At 47.8% G+C, this 20006-nt stretch overlaps 2 protein-coding genes across 3 annotated transcripts; one reads left to right on the top strand and one right to left on the bottom strand.

Moving 5' to 3' along the window:
- Nucleotides 1-252: 252 nt before the first annotated feature.
- Nucleotides 253-17782, top strand: LOC119551979 (midasin). The gene is made up of 13 exons (XM_037861694.1): nt 253-458; nt 516-736; nt 794-1757; nt 1815-1978; nt 2038-7216; nt 7275-7434; nt 7491-9307; nt 9378-15764; nt 15827-15953; nt 16013-16484; nt 16541-16646; nt 16705-17388; nt 17444-17782. Exons 1-13 carry the CDS (start codon nt 342-344, stop codon nt 17618-17620), a joined length of 16575 nt encoding a protein of 5524 aa, XP_037717622.1. The 5' UTR covers nt 253-341; the 3' UTR covers nt 17621-17782.
- A 392-nt stretch (nt 17783-18174) lies between these two features.
- On the bottom strand, nt 18175-19095 carry LOC119550970. Of its 2 annotated transcripts, none has more exons than XM_037860005.1 (4): nt 18919-19095; nt 18767-18849; nt 18560-18698; nt 18175-18510 (listed from the first exon to the last, which is right to left on the bottom strand). In XM_037860005.1, exons 1-4 carry the CDS (start codon nt 19019-19021, stop codon nt 18431-18433), a joined length of 405 nt encoding a protein of 134 aa, XP_037715933.1. In that variant the 5' UTR covers nt 19022-19095; the 3' UTR covers nt 18175-18430. The 2 variants fall into 2 exon arrangements, 1 of the variants encoding a protein (XP_037715933.1); XR_005219514.1 differs by having other exon boundaries at nt 18181-18510; nt 18560-18660; nt 18919-19088.
- Nucleotides 19096-20006: the final 911 nt, after the last annotated feature.

Raw genomic sequence — 20006 nt, 5'->3', positions numbered from 1 at the left:
ATATTAATATTAATTTATCTGTTTTCTTTAGTGAGTGTTCACTGTGACTGCTGGAATTCCAAAAGACAGCAACAAAAACCAAGCAAAATATGCCGGTTAGCGTTGCCAGATTTCCGTGGCGTGCCGGCAAAAAAGGTAAACAAACCGGCATCCCTGCCAGACGGAGCAAAACAGTTGTTCCCCCGACAACTGGCTGGCAACGCTGATTGTGTCTGCTGCACGTGTTTTGAATTCGCGTGTTTTGCTCTTCGCTGCGGGACGTTTTTTCTGCAATTTAACAGGATCAAGCTGAAATAATATAGAATTACTACCTAGAATACGGTTGAGTGGTTCCTGGCGAGATGGAGGTGAATGCCAGCAAGCTGCGGCTCGGCGCCCAGCGATTGCTGCAACTGACTGCAAATGAGTCTGAAGACAACGTGTTTGCCCAAAGTTTACAGAAGTTTATCAAGAAGCAGGTGAGTGATTTGGCTTTTAATTGGAAAATACCCTACTAGATCTTTTGGGCACTCTAGAAATACGTTCCCCAAGATGTGGAGCGACTGTTCCGGACGCTCAGCGAGCAACTGCCTCTGCCCGCTTACACGGTGCCCGTGGCCGTGAGTTTCGAGGAGCAGCTGCTCCTGCTGCTCTCCATGTCGCTCCGCTGGGATTCCGTCAGTCAAAGTTTCCGCCAGTATCAGCTGGAGTGCGCGGCGCTGGCCAAGCTCATGGATTTCTCCCTGGATGCGCAGAGGTAGGTGCTCCTCGTGGATTTTCTCCGTAAACAGTGCCTTAATCATTTCCATTTCAGATTTGCCAAGAGCTATTTCCAGGACAAGCCAGCTCCCTTTGAGAAAAATCAGAGCGACGACAGTCTGCCCAGCAAGAAGTTAAAGAATGGCAGTCCCACCGCCCATCTGGAGGAACTGGAGCTCATCACATGCTGCTATCAGTTGCTGAAAAGCGACACACCCTATTTCCGGGAGCTGTGGGATTGGTCCAGCTTTATAGCCACCTACACACACAAGTCATCCAACCCAAAGGTGCAGCTGTACTGCAACCACATCATGGCAATGCTCACAAACATGAGTGCCACCCAGCTTAACGCCCTGAACGAGCAAATATCCACTAAAACACGTCTGGAGTTCGACCACGAAAAGGAACAGGCATGGACAATAGCCAGAAGCTCGTTTGGCAGCTATAAACCAGACGCCTCCGATCAACTGCTAGGCCTGCCGCTGCAGGAAATCAATCAGGCTGTGACGAACATCGAGGGTGTTCTCCTTCCCACTTTCAACAAGGAGAACCTGGAGTTCTATGCCAGCAACGATGGCTGCTATGATCGCATTGTGAAGGTGGATTCCACTGTGGTTAATCTACGAAGCATTGCCCTTGGAGTTGCAGCTGCCAAGCCCATTTGCCTTTCGGGACCAGTGGGCTGTGGCAAAACCACGCTCATTGAGTATCTGGCACGAAAAACTGGACGCGTTTGCCCCAAGCCAAATGAGATTGCAAGTAGGGAGAAGGCTTTAAAAGAAGCCGAGGAGGAGGAGAAACTACTTACACCGAAAAAGAAGCCAAAGACGACAGGGAGCAAGCGAAAACTGGAGGAGTTGCCTCTAGAGGAACTGCTAGACTTGGGTGAGACGAGTCAAAAGAATGGATTTTTACGTATACAGCTTGGAGATCAGACCGATAGCAAAATGTTACTGGGCCAGTATCGCTGCACTGATGTACCGGGGGAGTTTGTTTGGCTGCCTGGCGTTCTGACGCAGGTGAGTTAATGAAATATGTTACATATTCCCTATTTCAACATACCTCTTTTCTTGAAGGCTGTCATGCATGGCTACTGGTTGTTACTGGAGGATTTGGATGCCGCCACCCAAGACACCTACATAATTCTGAGTAGCCTTTTGGAGCGTAAATGCCTAAGTGTTCCCGGCTTCCGTGATTCCGTGAAAATAGAGCCTGGTTTTCAGTTGTTTGTCACAGTGCGGTAAGAAAATTGTCAATTATACATGCACTTTTAAATAATGTGTATTTCCATTCCTTTAGAACCAACAAATCAGCCAGCAACTCAAGTCAAAAATCGCTCTACTCGCTGTTGGACAAGTATCTTTATACCATCAATATTCTACCACTTTCCCGGAATGAACTCTGCAAAGTAGTCAGCATCAATTATCCCAGGTTGGCTACGGTGGCCAATCGAATTGTGGATGTGTTCCTCACCTTCTCCAGTGGCCATCACACATCAGCGGATAACTTGAGGCAGCAGGAATCGGGCGACAAGGCGGACAACACAGAGCAATATGTAGCCCTGCCCTTCGAGCAAGTTTCACTTTCCTCGAGTCCCAATTCTGGCAGACTGGTGTCCACCCGTGACTTGGTGAAACTGTGCCACCGCTCCAACTCCCAGTTTTCGGTGACCAGTTCGGAATGTGCGTACTTTGTCTTCCAAAACGCAGTGGATGTTTTTTGCTCATATCTGTCGCAAAGCAAGGAAAAGATCGCTTTGATCACAAGCATCGGCGCCAAGTTGGGCATCATCCGTTCTCGTTGCGAGCATTTCGCAAATGAATACAAACCAGATGTGGAATTCGGATTGGAGCACATAAAAATCGGAAGAGCTAGCCTTTTGGCCAAATTGGAGTTGGAAAACGGTGAGAACGAGGACACGTCGGAGCAGGACCTCAAGCGACAAAAGTTAACGCAGCAAACAAGAAGGGCTATTGGTAGAATCAGCAGTAACAGAACAACGTTTTCCTTCACTCGTCTCGCCAGCTGCATCCTGGAGCGGATCGCCGTGTGTGTCAGCCACTCGGAGCCGGTTCTTTTAGTGGGTGAAACTGGAGTGGGAAAGACTTCTTCAGTGCAATACCTCGCCGAGCGAACGGAGCACAAACTGGTGGTGGTCAACATGAACAACCAATCGGATGTGTCAGATTTGGTTGGTGGCTTCAAACCCGTCGAACTGAACTACGTTTTGGCCCCACTGACAAATGAGTTCGAGTATCTCGTCAGCGAAACTTTTAATGAGGAGAAAAACTTGCAGTTCCTGCGCTTGTTTGCCAATCACTATAACAGTGGTCGACACGCTGTGATCATTCGAACCATGCTCAATATCTGTCTACAGGTGGCCAAGAATCCGGAACTAAAGCGGAATAAGCTGCTTCCCCGCTGGCAGACGTTGCGAGAAAAGCTGCAGAAGCTCCAGTTGCAGCTGGACAAGAGCATCAACATCTCCTTTGCCTTCATACCCGGCTCTCTGGTTAACTGCATTAGCAACGGAGACTGGGTTTTGTTGGATGAGATTAACTTGGCGTCGGCGGAAACGCTGGAATGTCTTTCAACCATCCTCGAGCCTGAGGGCTCTGTGGTGCTCTTGGAACGCGGTGATTTTACGCCCGTAAAACGGCATCCAGACTTTCGCATCTTCGCCTGTATGAATCCCAACACAGATATTGGCAAAAAGGATTTACCCGTGGGCATACGTAATCGTTTCACGGAGTTCTTTGTGGATGAACTCACAACGGATGCGGATTTAAGTTTGCTGGTTAGTGATTATCTGGCTAATACTGGCATCCAGAGGAAGTCCGTGCACAGCATCGTCCAGTTGTACAAATCCCTGCGGAAGCTGTCCGAACTGCAGTTGAATGACGGCCTCGGGAATCGTCCGGTATATTCCCTGCGTACACTTTGCCGTAGCTTGCGCATTTGCGCGCGGAATTTGTGCGGCTCCATTGAGAGGAATCTATATGAAAGCTTCTGCCTGAGTTTTCTCACCCAGTTGGATCCCGATTCGCATCATGTGGTGCTTCTTCTTATCCAGAATGCGTTGCTGTCGAATGTCAAGGCCATTTTGAGCAAGCAGTTGCCCCAGTTGGGTGAGAACTACCTAGACTTCGAGGGTTACTGGATCCAGCCGGGCAACCTGGAACCGCAGCCATGCACTCACTACATCCTCACGGAAAGTGTGAAGAAGAACCTCAAGGATTTGGCCCGAATCATCTCGATTGGCAAGCTACCAATTTTGCTCCAGGGACCCACCAGTGCGGGTAAAACCAGTTTGATTGATTACGTGGCCAGGAGGAGTGGAAATCGCTGCCTGCGAATCAACAACCATGAGCACACGGACCTTCAGGAGTATATTGGCACCTATGCGGCGGATTTGGATGGAAAGTTAACCTTCAGGGAGGGTGTTCTTGTGCAAGCCATGCGCCATGGCTACTGGATAATACTGGACGAGCTTAATCTTGCGTCTACGGACATTCTGGAGGCTCTCAATCGTGTTTTGGATGACAACAGAGAGCTGTACATCGCCGAGACCCAAACCCTAGTGAAGGCTCATCCCAACTTTATGTTGTTTGCCACTCAGAATCCTCCAGGACTCTATGGCGGAAGAAAGACCCTGTCCCGTGCATTCAAGAATCGTTTTATAGAGCTGCACTTTGGTGACATACCACGAGGAGAGTTGGAGACCATTTTGGAGAAGCGCTGCTTTATTCCACCGACATATGCTCGCAAGATGGTGCATTGCATGACCCAGTTGCAGCAACATCGCCAGAATACCTCCAAGCAGGTCTTCACCCTTCGTGATCTTTTCCGCTGGGGCAACCGATATACCCATGCGGATAAGTCTCTGCATGAGGACACTAAGTACGACTGGAATCAGCATCTCGTTGAGGAGGGCTATTTGGTTCTGTCCTCAAAAGTGCGTTCGCAGGACGAACATGAGCTTATAGAGAAGACTCTTTTCGACAACTTCCGCAAGAAAGTGGATCTCCAGCTACTGTTTGATGTCCAAACCGAGAGGGAAAGCTCCTCCATGGTGAGTAGAAAAATCCTTGATGCCATAAGAAACTTTAAGCTGCGAGGAGACATCGTTTGGACCCGGAATATGACACGCATGGCTGTGGTTACCGCAAAGGCTCTGGAGTTCGATGAACCTGTGTTACTCGTTGGTCCCACGGGTTGTGGAAAGACCACTGTGTGCCAGCTGCTCGCCAGCATAGCGAATGTCCAGTTGCGAATCCTCAATTGTCACATGCACACCGAAGGAGCCGATTTTCTGGGAGGATTGCGACCTTGTCGTGGCAAGGAATCTACTCAACTGTTCGAATGGGCCGATGGTCCCTTGATATACGCTATGCAAGAGGGTTCCTATTTTATGGCCGATGAGATATCCCTGGCTGAGGACTCGGTGTTGGAACGGCTAAACTGCATCCTGGAAACAGAACGAACGGTGTTGCTGGCTGAGAAGGGCGGCGTCGCAGAGTTGGATGCAAATCCCGACTTTTTGGTGCAGGCCAAGCCGGGCTTCCAGTTCCTGGCCACCATGAATCCTGGCGGTGATTTCGGTAAGAAAGAGCTATCCCCTGCCCTAAGGAATCGATTCACAGAGGTCTGGTGCTTGCCCTCTGATAACAAGGAGGACCTAATTGAGATTGCCTACAACTGCATGAACCGCCAAAAGGAGCACGAAGGTCAGGTGATCAACACCCACAAAGTGGCCGAGTACCTGGTGGAAATAGTGCTCCACATTCGCGATACCAACGAGAAGTTCAAGTTCTCAGTGCGCGACATCTTGGCCTGGGCCAATTACATGGTTAGCAATGGAAAGCTGAGCTTTGCAGAGCAGGCTATTTTTGGATTGGAAACCATCTTTCTGGATGCACTGGAAATGCTGCCCCATGAGTCACAGGAGCAGGTGGAGCTGCTTAAATCCAGTATTGTCAAAGAGGCCATCAAGCAGGCGGGTCTAATCCTGGGTGAAAACTTTACATTGGAGGAAGTGAGCCAGAAACGAGGAGTTGAAGTCCAGCTGGATGATATCCGCTTTGGAATTCGTCCATTTTTCATTGATGTTAACCCGGAGCGCTTGACACCGGCTAAAGAAGATTTCTTATTCGATGCTCCCACTACCAAGCAAAATCTATTCCGTGTGCTTTCAGCACTTTCCCTCCAAAAGCCAGTCCTCTTGGAGGGTCCACCTGGTGTGGGCAAGACATCCATTGTGGAGAGCATTGCGGCTGCCATTGGCTACCAAATTGTGCGTATAAATCTTTGCGAACACACCGATTTGGCTGATCTGTTCGGAACCGATCTGCCTGCTGAGGATAACTTGCTAGAATCAAATGCAGCATCTTCCGGCCGCCAAATAGGCAGTTTTGTGTGGCGCGATGGGCCACTTCTGGCCGCTCTGAAGGCAAAGAACACCTGGATTCTGCTGGACGAACTGAATCTGGCACCACAATCTGTACTGGAAGGTCTCAACGCGGTGCTGGATCATCGTGGAGAAGTCTACATTCCGGAGTTAAACAAAAGCTTCCATTTGGCTGGCTCAACGCGTATTTTTGCCTGCCAAAATCCTTTAAAGCAAGGCGGCGGTCGTAAGGGATTACCCCAGTCCTTCCTAAATCGTTTTACCAAAGTTTATCTGCGCAAGCTATCCACCCAGGATCTGCTCCATGTGGTGGATGTGAAGTACGGAAAGTACTTTGATCAGTTAAGTGAATATTTCTTGAAATTGTCGGACAACGAAGCTGGCGGTAATCTTTTTGACATATATTCGGGAAAGGGAGTTTCAGGATCTTCGAGTCCTTTTGATTTATCTGCTCGTTTGGTGCGTTTTTCTGAGCAGCTCGATCGTGGAGTGGCTTCCATGGAGTTTGGATACAAAGGAGGTCCCTACGAGTTTAACCTGCGTGATATTCTCCGCTGGTGCGATCTGCTCCATAACCCGCAAACTGGGTACATCTTGGCATCTTCACCGTCATCCTTCCAGTCCGCTTTCAAGGATTTCTTGCTCACTCTCTACGAGAGGATGCAGTTGGTCTACTACCAAAGGATGCGCTGCGACCAAGATAAATTGTACATTCGAAATGTATTTTCCACCGTCTTCCAATGCGATGCCGAAGAGCTGAATCAGGTTTCGGACGATGTGGCTCTTTATTGGACAGCAGATAAGGTTTATCTTAACGATGTGGTGTTGGAACGGGAACAAGCCGATGTCCTGGACTTGGTCTCCCGACAGGAGCAGTCACCTTTGCTGCTGGACAGCCAGAGGCAGCTGCTCAAGCAAATCGTCGAGGCTGTGCACATGGAGAAACCTATACTGCTGTGCGGATCCACAGATAGTGGCAAAACCAAGTTGATCGATGCCCTCTGCGTGCTGTCCAATCGGCTGTGCAATACGGATATCATTGATGACTCCGTAACTGGTAGTTTCCAGCAGGTGAGATTATGGAGTTAATATAAAAATTACTTCTTGCTAACTCTTTTTTTCATACTAGATTGATTTAAATCGTCATCTGGAAGTAATTTACAAGAAGGTAGAGACGCTAGTCTTCGCCTGTGTTCAACGGGCATTTGTCCAGCAGATTCAGTCCGAGTTTGTGGAACACTTGTGGAACAACTGGAGCAGGTACAATAGGCTGGCCAAGGTGACAGCAGGTAAGTGTATATCTTAAACTATAAACAAGCATCTTCTAAATTATATATTGTTTTAGAATCCCAACAACACAGTGTGTTAGACGAACTGAAGTTGTTCAGCGAGCGCTTGGGAGCTTTAGGAAAACTCGTTGAGATACTGGAGAGCACACCACAGAACTGCCATGTTGAGGCAATCCAGAAGTTGCCGGAAACCAAGTCTCAACTGCTGCTACTCCAAGCATACTTAAAAACGGCAGATTCCCTCAACACCGGAGGATCTTTCGAATGGGTGGACTCCCAAATTGTGACCTCATTAAAGTGCGGACAATTCATCTTGCTGGAGCACGTGAATCTATGTTCCTCGGCCGTTCTGGATCGTCTGAATCCTGTATTTGAGCCAAATGGCAGCTTACTAATCGCTGAGAAGGGAATAAGTGCTCAGGATAGCGCTGAGGTGGTTTACAAATCAAGGAATTTCTGCGCTTTTCTAACCGTGGATCCCAAGAATGGAGAACTATCGCGAGCCATGCGCAACCGATGTGTTGAGCTTTCCTTATCCAGGGATAACTACTCTGTAGATGATATGCGTGCATTTGTCCATGAGCAAGGTGTGCACCAAACGGAGGCCATAGATTGCATCCTGGGAATTCATAAGAGCATAAGTCAGCTGACTGAATTCAATAACTACTCCATCTCGCACCTTACGCAGTTTGCCTTCCTGAGCGCTGCCTATAAGAGGATTGGCTATCATCTAAAACGTGCCATTTATGTGGCCGCCATGGAGGTTTATGTATACTCGGCTAACACGGATTTGATGGGCTATGGATTGTCGTACTACCAGAACAAACTGCGCGAAGTGGTGTTGGCACAGACAGAAGTGTTTGTTGAAGATGCTACTGTCCAAGAGGATTTACTCAGCGACGTTGTACTGAGTTCTGGAAACCTTAACTCCCTGACATTGATCAAACTGCAGGCCGTCGCGCTAAAAGTGTTACTGAATGCATCCTCAGGAGAAAATATTCCACAAAAGCAGTTAGCAACTCTATTCCAGCAAATGAATAATCTTAAACTGAATCACTTAAATCTCCAGCAGCTCATTCGTCACATCCTTTATATACTTTATGAGTCATCGGCCTTCGGCGATTTGGAACTAAGACATCTATACCTACAACCTTGGCTGTCGGAACATACTTCTATCCAAGAGTTGTCTCGGAATCTATACACTTGCTTGCAGAAAAGGAGTTACAGTGTAAAAGGAACGTTGGTCAATCTGCCCTGGAACCGAAAACTCTTTTCAAGACTCCGTGATTACTCAACTGATTATGAAAGTTCTGAACTAAAGCCTCTAAATTTGAGCGCTTTGCTTCTTGCACGCCTTGTGGTGAATGACATACCCTCTAATTCAGTGACAACAGTACAAGAAATGAATGCACTGCAGTATTCACAGGCCCTCTTCAAGCAAGAAGTGACTGAAAAGTACTTTAATCATTTCTTAGCGAATCTCTCGAGTTTTCTCGAGGCTCTACATATTAGCTTGTTGGAGGATTTGGAGGCAGCTGATTTGGATCTGCCGCAGTATGCGCAATTGGTCACACGTTTCCATTGGTTCAATCGAATCTTGGCAACGGCCCAGCAGAAGCTGCTGTACAGCAATGAGCTACATGTCCCGCTGATGCACAAGTTGGTGCTCCATTTCCAGTGGCTGGAGAAGCACCTTCTGCGACCATTATTCGAACTGAATGCCAATAGTTCTTCTGATAGAAAGCTAGCTATTCAAGAAAGTGTTCTTAAAATGAAAGGGTACATCGAGGAGACTAGGCGCCCTCTGAACGTGTCTTGCAAGATTTATTCGAAGCAGTTCACACAGTTCCAGCCCTACTACCAGGATCAACAGGTGAGTAATCTTTTTATTTCAGAAGGTAATTCTACATTGTTTTAAACTATTTCATATTACTTTTAAACAGATCCAACTCCACACTGAACTAGAGGAATTGGAAAAATTACTGTGTGTGGTACCGAGCTACGGCAACTTGGAGTTGTCTTCCTGGCTCAAAAGATGGCAGCTTCTTCAATCTGATGAGGCCAACAAGTGGCGTTCCTTCCAGCGTAAGAACATACATGGTTTTCAACTCAAGCCCTTCGAATTGAATGGCGCCCTGTCGAGTGAGACACTGCTATCCCGCCTGAGAAGCCTGCAAGGGAAGCTGAAGGAAGCCCAGGAAAACCATACAGAAAATGGATTTGATTTGGAATTGGATCTCAATGGTATCAAGACCCTTTTGGAAACCGAAACGGAAGACAGTCAATCATATATTAACCCAGATGGTATACCTACCAATAACCCACAACTATTACTCGCTGCTTTACGGGAATTATTCATGGAGCGTCTGTTGACGGGAACTCTGCGTGAAGACTTCGATGAGCAAGTGAATCCTCTGTACACGGATCAGTGGCTCACCTTGAACAGCAATCTTTGGCACTGCCTGAAGACGCTCCAGAGTGCTTCGCATTCCGATGTCACAAGTGCTTGGATTGAAATTAAGAAGGAATTAAATGAGCTGCAGGACCAGAAGGAGTTTGCAACGCTGCTGGAAAACATTGGTAGCAGCTACAAGGGATTACGCACATATCAAAGACAGTATCGTAACTCCATTCAATGCTACCAGTTGGAGAATCTATCCACCCGCCTAGATTGCGTTCAAGGTCCTTCTGAGGAGGACGCCACGGAAATATCCAGTCGATTCAGTTATCAGGGTCCAGCCTTATCAGGTGTCTTTTTATCACTGATATGTCAGTCAAATGGACAGCTGCGATCGGTACCACTCAGCGAATTGCAGGAATGGCGATCCTCCCTGCAGCAAACACGACATCTGCTGTGGGAGAATTCTCAGCTACTAAGTCCCAAATACAGCAGAAGGGTTAATAACCTTTCGCTGGCGCAGGAAAATGCCAGTCAACTGCTACAAGAGCTGGAATATGTGAGGCATTTAAGTCAGCAGGAACAGAAACCCAATCCAGGCTTCGAAAACTGTACCCAAGAACTGGGAATATTGCTTGAAAATCTGCAGAAAGACAATATCAAGAATGACTCCATGACAACAGCTTTTGATGTTTCCCTAACTAATGCACTTGTGGGAGCCATAGAGCTATGCCTGCTCACAAATGCCCCGTTGATTGATCCCGTGGAAAAGAATCGCCTAAAGAATCAATACATAGTGGAGGATATTGATTGCCTTAGCACATTGACTACCGCCTATGATTTCATGAAAATTGTAATGAAATACCGGCACTTTGGCGAGGAGATATGCAGTCAACTGGAGGACAGATTAAAGACTGCTCACCAGCGACAGCAGCAGCTTTCGCAGAAGTTGGCCTTGCGTCCGGAACAGTGTCTGTATGCGGCTCTCGTACAGGATCTCACCCACTTTCTGCACTCGAACGGCGACTGTGAGTCGCTCTACAGGCTGTTCCAGCTTATTAGTTCTGAATGGGGGAGCTTTAAAGGATCCTCTGCGGCGACAAGTGCGCAGCTAAAGAGCAGCACTGAGGCGTTGGGTAAACTGGAGCTGTGGCTAGCCAATGCCCAGAGATTCGTTCATCACACCCTCTCCAGGTACTCTTCATACTACCAAGACTTTGTGGAGCCAATCAAATGCGCTGTTAACCAAATGCGATTTGGACTGGAGTCCCTCAAGGTGATCTTTGCCAGAGTGCAGAAGGCAGGAAGCGTTTCGCAGGCGGAGCAGCTGCAGCAAATAATCGGGGATATTGTTGAATTCCCATCCCAGCAGCCATTGGTTATAAGGAATAGCAGGCTCTATGGGTTACTTGCCGAGCTGCCGCACAGCGAGTATGAGTACTTCCGTTTGCTGAAAGCTAAGTTGAGTGAGCTAAGCAACTACATCGCACTGGGCAGTGTAATAGATGAAACCACCTTTGCGGCCTACGACGATGCGCTCAGCATCTGCAACCAGACCTGGCAGCAGGAGGAGCAGCGTCGCTGTCAACTCAAGGCGGAGGCAGAGAGTCTCTATGTGACCAAGACCAAGGGAGGAGTCGATAGTGACGAGCTCATCGAGATGCAGGAAATCGAGCAGAATTTCCCAACGAACATAGACGAAGACTTTGCCGAGTTCGTGTCGCAACCCACACTGGAGCAGGTACTGAAACTGGACAAGAAGGCCAGCGCCAAGACCAAGCAGGCTCAGATAGTGGTTGAAGAGGATTATGCTTTCTTGGCGCGCAACTTCATCGATGTGATGAGCCAGCATACTCCGGTTTACTACAGAGAGCAGCCTAAGACTTCGAAGGAATCGGAGCTCCATCTGCTCGCACCTTACCGAGCACGCTTCCAGGTCTTCGCGCACTTACATGGTCACTACAAGACAGCCTTGGGATCGAATCTGGATGAAAGGGCTTGCAATGGATTGGCCTTTGGACTGGCTCTGCAGCAGAAACAGCTTAGGGACATTGAATTGGAGGAGGGAGCTGCCAGTTCCCCGTACGATTTTTACAAGGATTCAAATATTAGTGAAATTCAAAGCTGCCTGGATGTTATGGTGCGGATAGAGAAGCGTGTGCTGGAACAACTAGAACTGTATCCTGAGCACGCTGGCCTGGCGGACATCAAGCTGGTCATCTCACGCATTCGTCGACTGCCGGCCCATGCCCCTGTGGTTCGATTCAACACGGGATTCCAGCTGCTGAGACAGAAGTTGGCCCTCTGGAATGAAGTGGCTCACAAGAACAACAATCTGGTATCGGAGGAAATCGAGGTGGCCGAGTTTGTTCAGCGCTGGACAAGATTGGAGCTGCAGCACTGGCGCAATTGCCTGGGACAAACAGCCGCCCAAGTGGAATTACAGGCCTATCGGTACTGGTTCTTCATCTATAACCTCCTGCAGCAGTTCCTGCATCAAAAGCAAATGGATCAGTCCTATACCGACATCAAGTTTGCAGAGCAACGCTTTGCCCAGGAGCAATTGCTGGATGCCCAGGATTTGGGACAAGCTCAGCGCTTGGAGTTGCCCCAAGTGGTGCGCATCTTAAGACAGTTTGTGGAGGCCTCTTGTTACGGCGATTTCCATATTCGACTGCAACTCCTTCACGGATTCGAATTGTATCTGCACAATGTGGAGAGAGCCGGAAAGGTTGAAGGATTGCCTCCTCTGATTGCAGCGCTGCATAATCTTCAGCTGTATTTCTCGCAGTTCTCTGGGGAGATTGCAGACTCTGCGAAATCACGACGTTTGCCCATCGAAAAGAAGTTGAAGGAGTTCGTGAAAATCCAGAGCTACAGCAAGGACTTGAGCTACTTTAGCATGCGCAACAGTGTGGCCAGCGTGCATCGGAACCTGAACAAGTTCCTCAAGGAATACCGACTAGCGCTGCAAGAAAAGATCACCGAGGTATTTCAGCCCAAGGACTCCACTGCCAAGGACTACACCTTTGGCACTGACAAGGGCAAGGGTTTGAGGAACTACAACAAAATCAAGTATCTTAATACGGAGCGCCAGCAGTTCGTGGCCAGTGAGAAGCTGCTGGAGAAGTTTGCCATCCCGGCGGAGTTTGTGTCGGAGAATGCACTGCTCCAACGCCTGGAGAAACACTTCCGAACTGCGCGTCATGTGGTCAAGAAAACCTTGGGTCAGGTTCCATACGGCGAGCTAATCACGGACATGGATGACTTGCTGGCCAGCCAGCTGGAGCGGTGTGAGCACCTGCGTTCCCTGAATGTTGATCGGTCGAAGGAGAGACCTCAACAGAAGCAGGAGGCTAAGCAGATCCTGCAGCAAAAGCGCAAAGCTCTCACGGATCTCTTCAAGATGCTCCATCGACTGGGTGCCAGCTATAAGAGTGGACTTTTGGAGCTCTCTCTGCGCAACGAGTTCGAGGACTTCCAGCTGCCTCCTTACTCCATTCGCTCAATGCTGCCTCGACTCCATCCCAGTGCCCAGCAGTTGGATGAGCACCTGGACTTGTACTACATGAAGAGTGTGTTCAAGTTGAAGCTTCTGCAAAACATTATGTTGACTCCCCTTTCGGAGCTGGGCCCTCCCAACATTGAACGCATCAAGGGCTTTGCTGTGGACCTGTTCCTTTTGGTGCAGCAGCAGCGGGAACAGCTTTCTGGATCCACCAAAGAGCTGCATGAGCTGAGGAATTCGCTTGACAGCTTGCGTAAACTGGCCGAGATTGTTCCGGAGGCCGAGAATAATCCGGCTACCCTAAGCTTCGTGAGGAGTGCAGATATAGCAACGGAAATAAAACGTAATCTTTGCCAGATTCACTACGTTCTGAAACAGTGGAAGCTGCTTCTAAGTTGTGCTCCGAGAACATTTAACGAAAACTCTGGCAACAGTTTACTGGTTAGGACCGTTCCCTTGCCCCAAATCGAACTGCAGGATTTAAGTAGACAGATCCTGAGCAGCAGCCAAAAATTGCTAAACGAACTGAACTCCGCCAATCTGGAGTTCCTATCTAGCGAGAAGTGTGACTATTACCAGAAGAGCTATCAGCAAATTCTTCAGATTATAGAGAAGACCTTGGCGATTCTTCGAGTGGGTCAAAATGATCATTTGCCTTTGGCGCAACCACTCGTTGAGCTCCTGACTAGCCTGAGAAAGGAAGAGACCACAGAGATTACCTCAGAGTCCATAGATCTGGCCAATGCGGACACAGAGTTGGCCAACATTGCGCACAGTGTGCTTATCTCGCTGCAGAAGATTTACAAACACCACGCAAAGCCCGAAGAAAGACCAGAAAATGGCGAGACAAGGGAGCAGGATCAGGAGTCGAAGGAGGCGCTGCAAGAGCAGCATCTGAAGAAGTGCCTCACTGGGGAACTGTCCTCGGACTGGCAACAGCTAAGCCTGCCCCGTGTGCTCGGTAAGCTCTCCAATGTACTCTTGGTACTAAAGCACTCCAATGCCGAAAATCAGGATAAGCTACTATGCGTAAGACGAGCGATAGGTCTGCTGCCGATTTTGGAACAGTACCAACTACTGGCGGACTATTTGCTGCTCCAGCAGCTGGCCACCCACAAAGTTTCTGCCAAGATGATGTCCATAGTGCTGACCGTATTCGTGGAGATCGGCAGCAAGGGCTTCTGTGTGCCTCCGGATCTAATGCAAGATGAGGAGGGACAGTCTAAGCAGGACTCTAAGAACGGAGAGGGCTTCGGTCTAGAGGATGGCACTGGGGAGAACGACGCCTCTGACAAAATCGAGTCCGAGGACCAACTGGACGATGCAAAGCGGCCGGAGGATCGTAAGGACGAGGGCGACAAGCAAGAGCCAGATTGCAAGGAGGAGAAAGGCATTGAGATGAGCGACGACTTTGATGCCAAGATGCAGGATGTGGAGAAGCCCGAGGAGGATGACAGCGGGGAGTCTGAAGATGAGGAGGATCTGAACAAGGAAATGGGCGAAACGGAGGAGGGAGCTGAGAAGCTAGACGACCAAATTTGGGGTGATGACGAGGAGGAAAAGCCCGAGGAGGAAAAGGAACCTGAGATGAACGAGGAGGATCAGGGCAAGGGCAGCAAGGACGAGAAAGATGCGCACAACGACTTGGACACAAAGAACGATGCGGCCAAGGAGGATGGTAAGGATGAGCACGAAAAGGACGGCTTGGATGCCACCAATGAGCCCAGCGGCGAGGACAAACGCAAGGAACAGGCTAAGGACATTGACGACATGAAAGATCCCGAAATGGATGAGGAGCAGACTAATGCAATGCACAACGAGCTGGAGGAGCCGCCAGAGCCCGAGGAAATGGACCTGGGCGATATGAATAACGTGGATGAGGGTCACGACGATCAGGAGGAGCAGCCCACAGACGAGAATCCCTTTGACATTGATGCTATGAAGGAGAACATGCAGCCGGCTGAGGAACCCGAAGCAGACGCTGAGGAGGAGCCTGCTGCAGAGGAGGAGAGCGGTCCTCAAAGCGACGGCAGCGACTCCGAAGAAGATGAGGCGGGTACAGAAGCGAAGGCAGGTCCAGAAGACCAGGCCGACGGTGAAGATGCTTCTCCCGAAGATGAAAAAGAAGAGCCGGAAACACAGACACGCGGTGAACTCGAGGACGAGGATGAACAAAAGCCGGAGGATACCCCTGAGGACTCCAAAGAGGAGGAGGAGAAACGCGAGGAGAAGCCGGAGCAGCACTCAGAGTCTAAGGACAAGGCTAGCAAGGAGGAAAATGTCCAGTCTATGCCGGAGACGGACCAGAGTAGCTCAGCGGACCAGGTGCAGCAACCGCAGGATCCGGATATTAAGCAAGACCAGAAGCTCGATGAGCAGGAGACGGGCGAGGAGAAGGATGGGGTTGGCCAGGCCGAGAACGATGTGAGTTATAATCTCCATTGTATTTTATTCATCTCTTACTTAATTGAACCTAAATTTAACAGACCAACGATGGCGGCCATCAAGGCATTGCGGAAACTCAGGAAACGGTGTCCCAGGAGGATCGCAAAAACGAGAGGCAAACGCAGGAGAAGCGCAAGCAGGGACAAACCAACGAAGAGCGATCCCTAGGTAAGCAGGCCACTTCAATTTTCCATTTAACAACTTCTTAATCATAATACTAATCGCAGGTGAAGCCGAGCAGAACAAGTTGAAGCAACTCAAGACAATCGACCAACTGAAGGAATCAAAGGAATCGGATGAAGCGGACCAGGAGAAACCGGAACCCACAGAGGAGGCGGAGGCTGAGGAGTACCAGCATGTGAAGGAGCCGAAAAACAGCGACAAAACCACACTGGACAATGCCACCGAGGAACAGTCGAAGAAGATCCAGCACCAGGAGGAAGAGCCGCCAAAGGAAGATGAAACAGAGACCGAGAACGTGGATGAGTTGATGGAAACAGACGAGCCAGCCGCCGATCCTGAGGATGATACTGAACTCGAGCAGCTGGGTGCCGAAAAGACGGAGCAAAAGTCGGACAAGCCCTCCAAAACCGAGAAGTCTAAGGAGCGCTTGGAAAACCCTGAGAGTATGGAGATTGAAGGCGAGGTGGTGCCCACCATGACGGTTCCTCGCAGTTCGGAGACTACGGCGCACAGCAAGTGAGTATTATCTCGATTTCTCTGGGACTTATTTATTCAAATCTTCGTTTCAACAGCGTCGAAATCCTTCTGGACAAGAGCTCGCATGCGGAGGAGCTAAGCTCAGCGGAACAGATTGAACTCAGGCAACAGTATCAACAGCAGTTGACCACATTCCGAGGAGTAAGTCCCAAGCGTTGATAAAAAAAAAGGTCATGCTCTAAGTTATTTTTTTCTTCAGGCACAGCCGCAGCACGAGGATTACGAGAGCTGGCAAAGCATTTCCAATCGAATGACCCAGAATGCCCGCGAGCTCTGCGAACAGTTGCGCCTAATCCTGGAGCCCACCAAGTGTACACGGTTAAAGGGCGACTATCGCACTGGACGGCGCATTAACATGAAGAAAATTATCCCCTACATTGCATCGCAGTTCCGCAAGGACAAGATCTGGCTGCGACGCACAAAGCCAGCGCAGCGGGACTACAAGATCACCATCGCCATAGACGACTCCAAGTCGATGCACCACAACAACTCCAAGACGCTGACTCTGGAGGCCATCTCCCTGGTGTCGCAGGCGCTGACGCTGCTGGAGAGCGGACGCCTGAGCATTGTATCCTTCGGAGAGGCGCCACAGATCGTTTTGAATCACACGGAGCAGTTCGACGGGCCGCGCTTAGTAAATGCCCTGAATTTCGCACAAGACAAGACCAAAATAGCCGGCCTTTTGGACTTTATACGCACTGCCAATGCGGAGGAGAGCGGCTTGGGCGGCGACAATGGTCTGTTCGAGAACCTTTTGCTCATCCTCAGCGATGGACGCAATATATTCAGCGAGGGTGCGCAGAAGGTCAGGAACGCCATCAAGCTGGCGCGGCTGCAACGCATCTTCTTGGTTTACATTATCATCGACAACCCGGACAATAAGGTAGTGGTCTCGCTGAAAATTCCAAAGAACTGTGCTAATTTCAAATTACTTTCAGAACTCAATTATGGACGTACAGCATGTGGCGGTGAACGCCGATGGATCTGTGAACATTAGTTCCTACCTGGACAGTTTCCCATTCCCCTACTATGTGATAGTTCGGGACCTCAACCAACTGCCGCTGGTGCTCAGCGAAGCTATGAGGCAATGGTTCGAGCTGGTCAACAGCGAGTAACTCCCTTTTCAACAACCGACGCTATTAAAAATATAGTCAGAAACAAATGACTTATCGTGAAGATAATATATAACTATTTTTCTTTTTAGAATTAATACTAAAGCCTTTATATATGGCCTAGTTATAAATACTACATGTAAATAATAAATTGTACAAATTGAAGATGTATCAATTTTTATTTTTTCCACAAGAGGCACTTTAATACGCTCAGACTTCATTAAAAATGTAACATAGAATATTTCTTACAATAAAAAATTGTATATACACATACTCTACTTGGATTATTTCTACCCTGAAGTAATTGATCAGACTTTCACCAAAAAACTTCTTCGATGTTGATGAATCACGCGTTGCCATACAAATGATTGATAATTTTAACAATGGCATTTCCTAGTCTGTAATGCATGACAAATCCATTGATTTTTAATCGGCTTGTCATCGACCGAAACTTTTTATCGACTTGTAGTCGAACTTTAATCATATTTTTTTACAAGAGATAAATTTAGAGCTTGGTAGAGTCGGTTTTGGCAAATGATTTGAAGGGTGTTCTCACGGATTTCTGATCTATTAGCCTATAAACAAGGCAATTTTAACCGACAACTGAGTAATAAAACAACATTTTCCTGTTATACTGTCCAGTCGAATTGAAAATCCGATTTACCCAAGGAAACGATAATTTCATTTGAGTTTACTGAATACACGATCGAGAGTTTTGCAATGAACTCAAATAGTATTGAGATTATGAGCCCTTGGATAAACGGATAACTCAATTCAGACCAGGAGATCATCTGATAATTTTAATTTACGTAATCAAACTTCTATTACTTGCTCGGGAGCTCTTACTTGAACATAAAACGAGTAGACGATTACCCAGAAGTAGACATCACAGCCTGAAAGTGGTTTTTTGAGAGAGCTGTGATCCAATATATATCCACTTACAAATATATAAAGCCGAGATGGGAACTATTATCTCATGGTATCGCTCTTGTCTAACCAGGAGGACGATGCAGTACACGATCATGATGATGCAGTTGGTCAGGCTGGTTATAAGGAAAAACATCAGCAGGATGGTCGATCTCTAAAGTGGTGTTTTTGGTATGGGATCAGCTCCTGGTACTGGGGATACCATCCAGTGGCTGGACTTACGATTAGCGCTCCACCCAGCAGGAAAGTGCAGCCGATGCAGTGGCAGATGGCCACCGCCTGTTCGATATGTGCGATAAACTCCTCTGAATTTTGGGAGACGAGGATGCATTACCAGGGGAGATTAAAACAATGGATCACAATGCGACACTTACGACCGGACAAGTTGAGCACCGCCAGGTTGATGATAAAGTCTATCACGGCAATTAGGATGCAGGCCTTGCGCAATTTTATGAACCAACAGCATTTCTGTACCATTTTACAATTTTGATCGATGTCTAAAACCCAGTAAACTGATTGAAAAGGCGGAGCAATTGTAAGAAAACCATAGGCTTTAGTACTCCTTCAACTAAAAAAAATACTTTTTTCTAAAGTTTAGAAACCGAAGAAACAGACACACAAAATTATTTGACTCGCCATGAATACTATTAATACTTTACTGGATATTGAATTCTTGGGATTACAAGGATACAGTCTAATTAAGTATCTTTATAAATTTAAAGGTTACAATAGTAGCAATGAACATTGGTTGAAAACATGGTATTTTATGGAACAAATGACAATTTGAAATGTTCCGCCTTCTATAATGTACAGGTGATCAACTAATGATCATGATCACTTGCTTCTACCTGTTTCAATACTATTTTACATTATAAGCAGCGGGTATTGCTATCGGTAGCGGTATAATCTGTTGAGCTTTAGGAAGGTTCGAATGGTTGATTTTGGTGTGTAAAAAATCTAATCGAAAGCTAAAAAGTTTTATTTCAAGACACACTTTCGTGGTCTCAAAGTTTCTTAAAAATTACTCATTGAACATCTCACCTCATTCAAAAATGAAAAAAGATAAGGAGAACAAATTTTGAATAAATGTAAGCCGTTTTAGTTAAACTATTTGTGTAAGTAAAGGCAATCTTTATCCTAATGATAATCTTTAAATAATAAAATATATAAAATGTCTTATGCAGATGGGTTCTTCTTGCTTGTGGGTTAGTAACCCCTTGATGAAGCAGGTGCACTATACATTTTTAAGTGTAGATCGTCGATCGCAATGACCGTCCCTGGCCTACCAGCGGAATGTGCGATCGTGTCAATCGTGTTATATAATAAATTACAAGTGAACATCGCAATCGACCATTAAGGCGTAAGTTTTTGGCAAATATTGGCCGAAAAGGGGCCGGGAAGACCCAAAAACAGAACGTGACGACGACGGGCCCCTCCCTTCAATCTGTATGCCTGTGCACTC

The sequence above is a fragment of the Drosophila subpulchrella genome, chromosome 2R, assembly GCF_014743375.2.
Source record: "Drosophila subpulchrella strain 33 F10 #4 breed RU33 chromosome 2R, RU_Dsub_v1.1 Primary Assembly, whole genome shotgun sequence".
NCBI lineage: Eukaryota > Metazoa > Arthropoda > Insecta > Diptera > Drosophilidae > Drosophila > Drosophila subpulchrella.
This window is presented reverse-complemented; position numbering and strand designations above follow the sequence as displayed.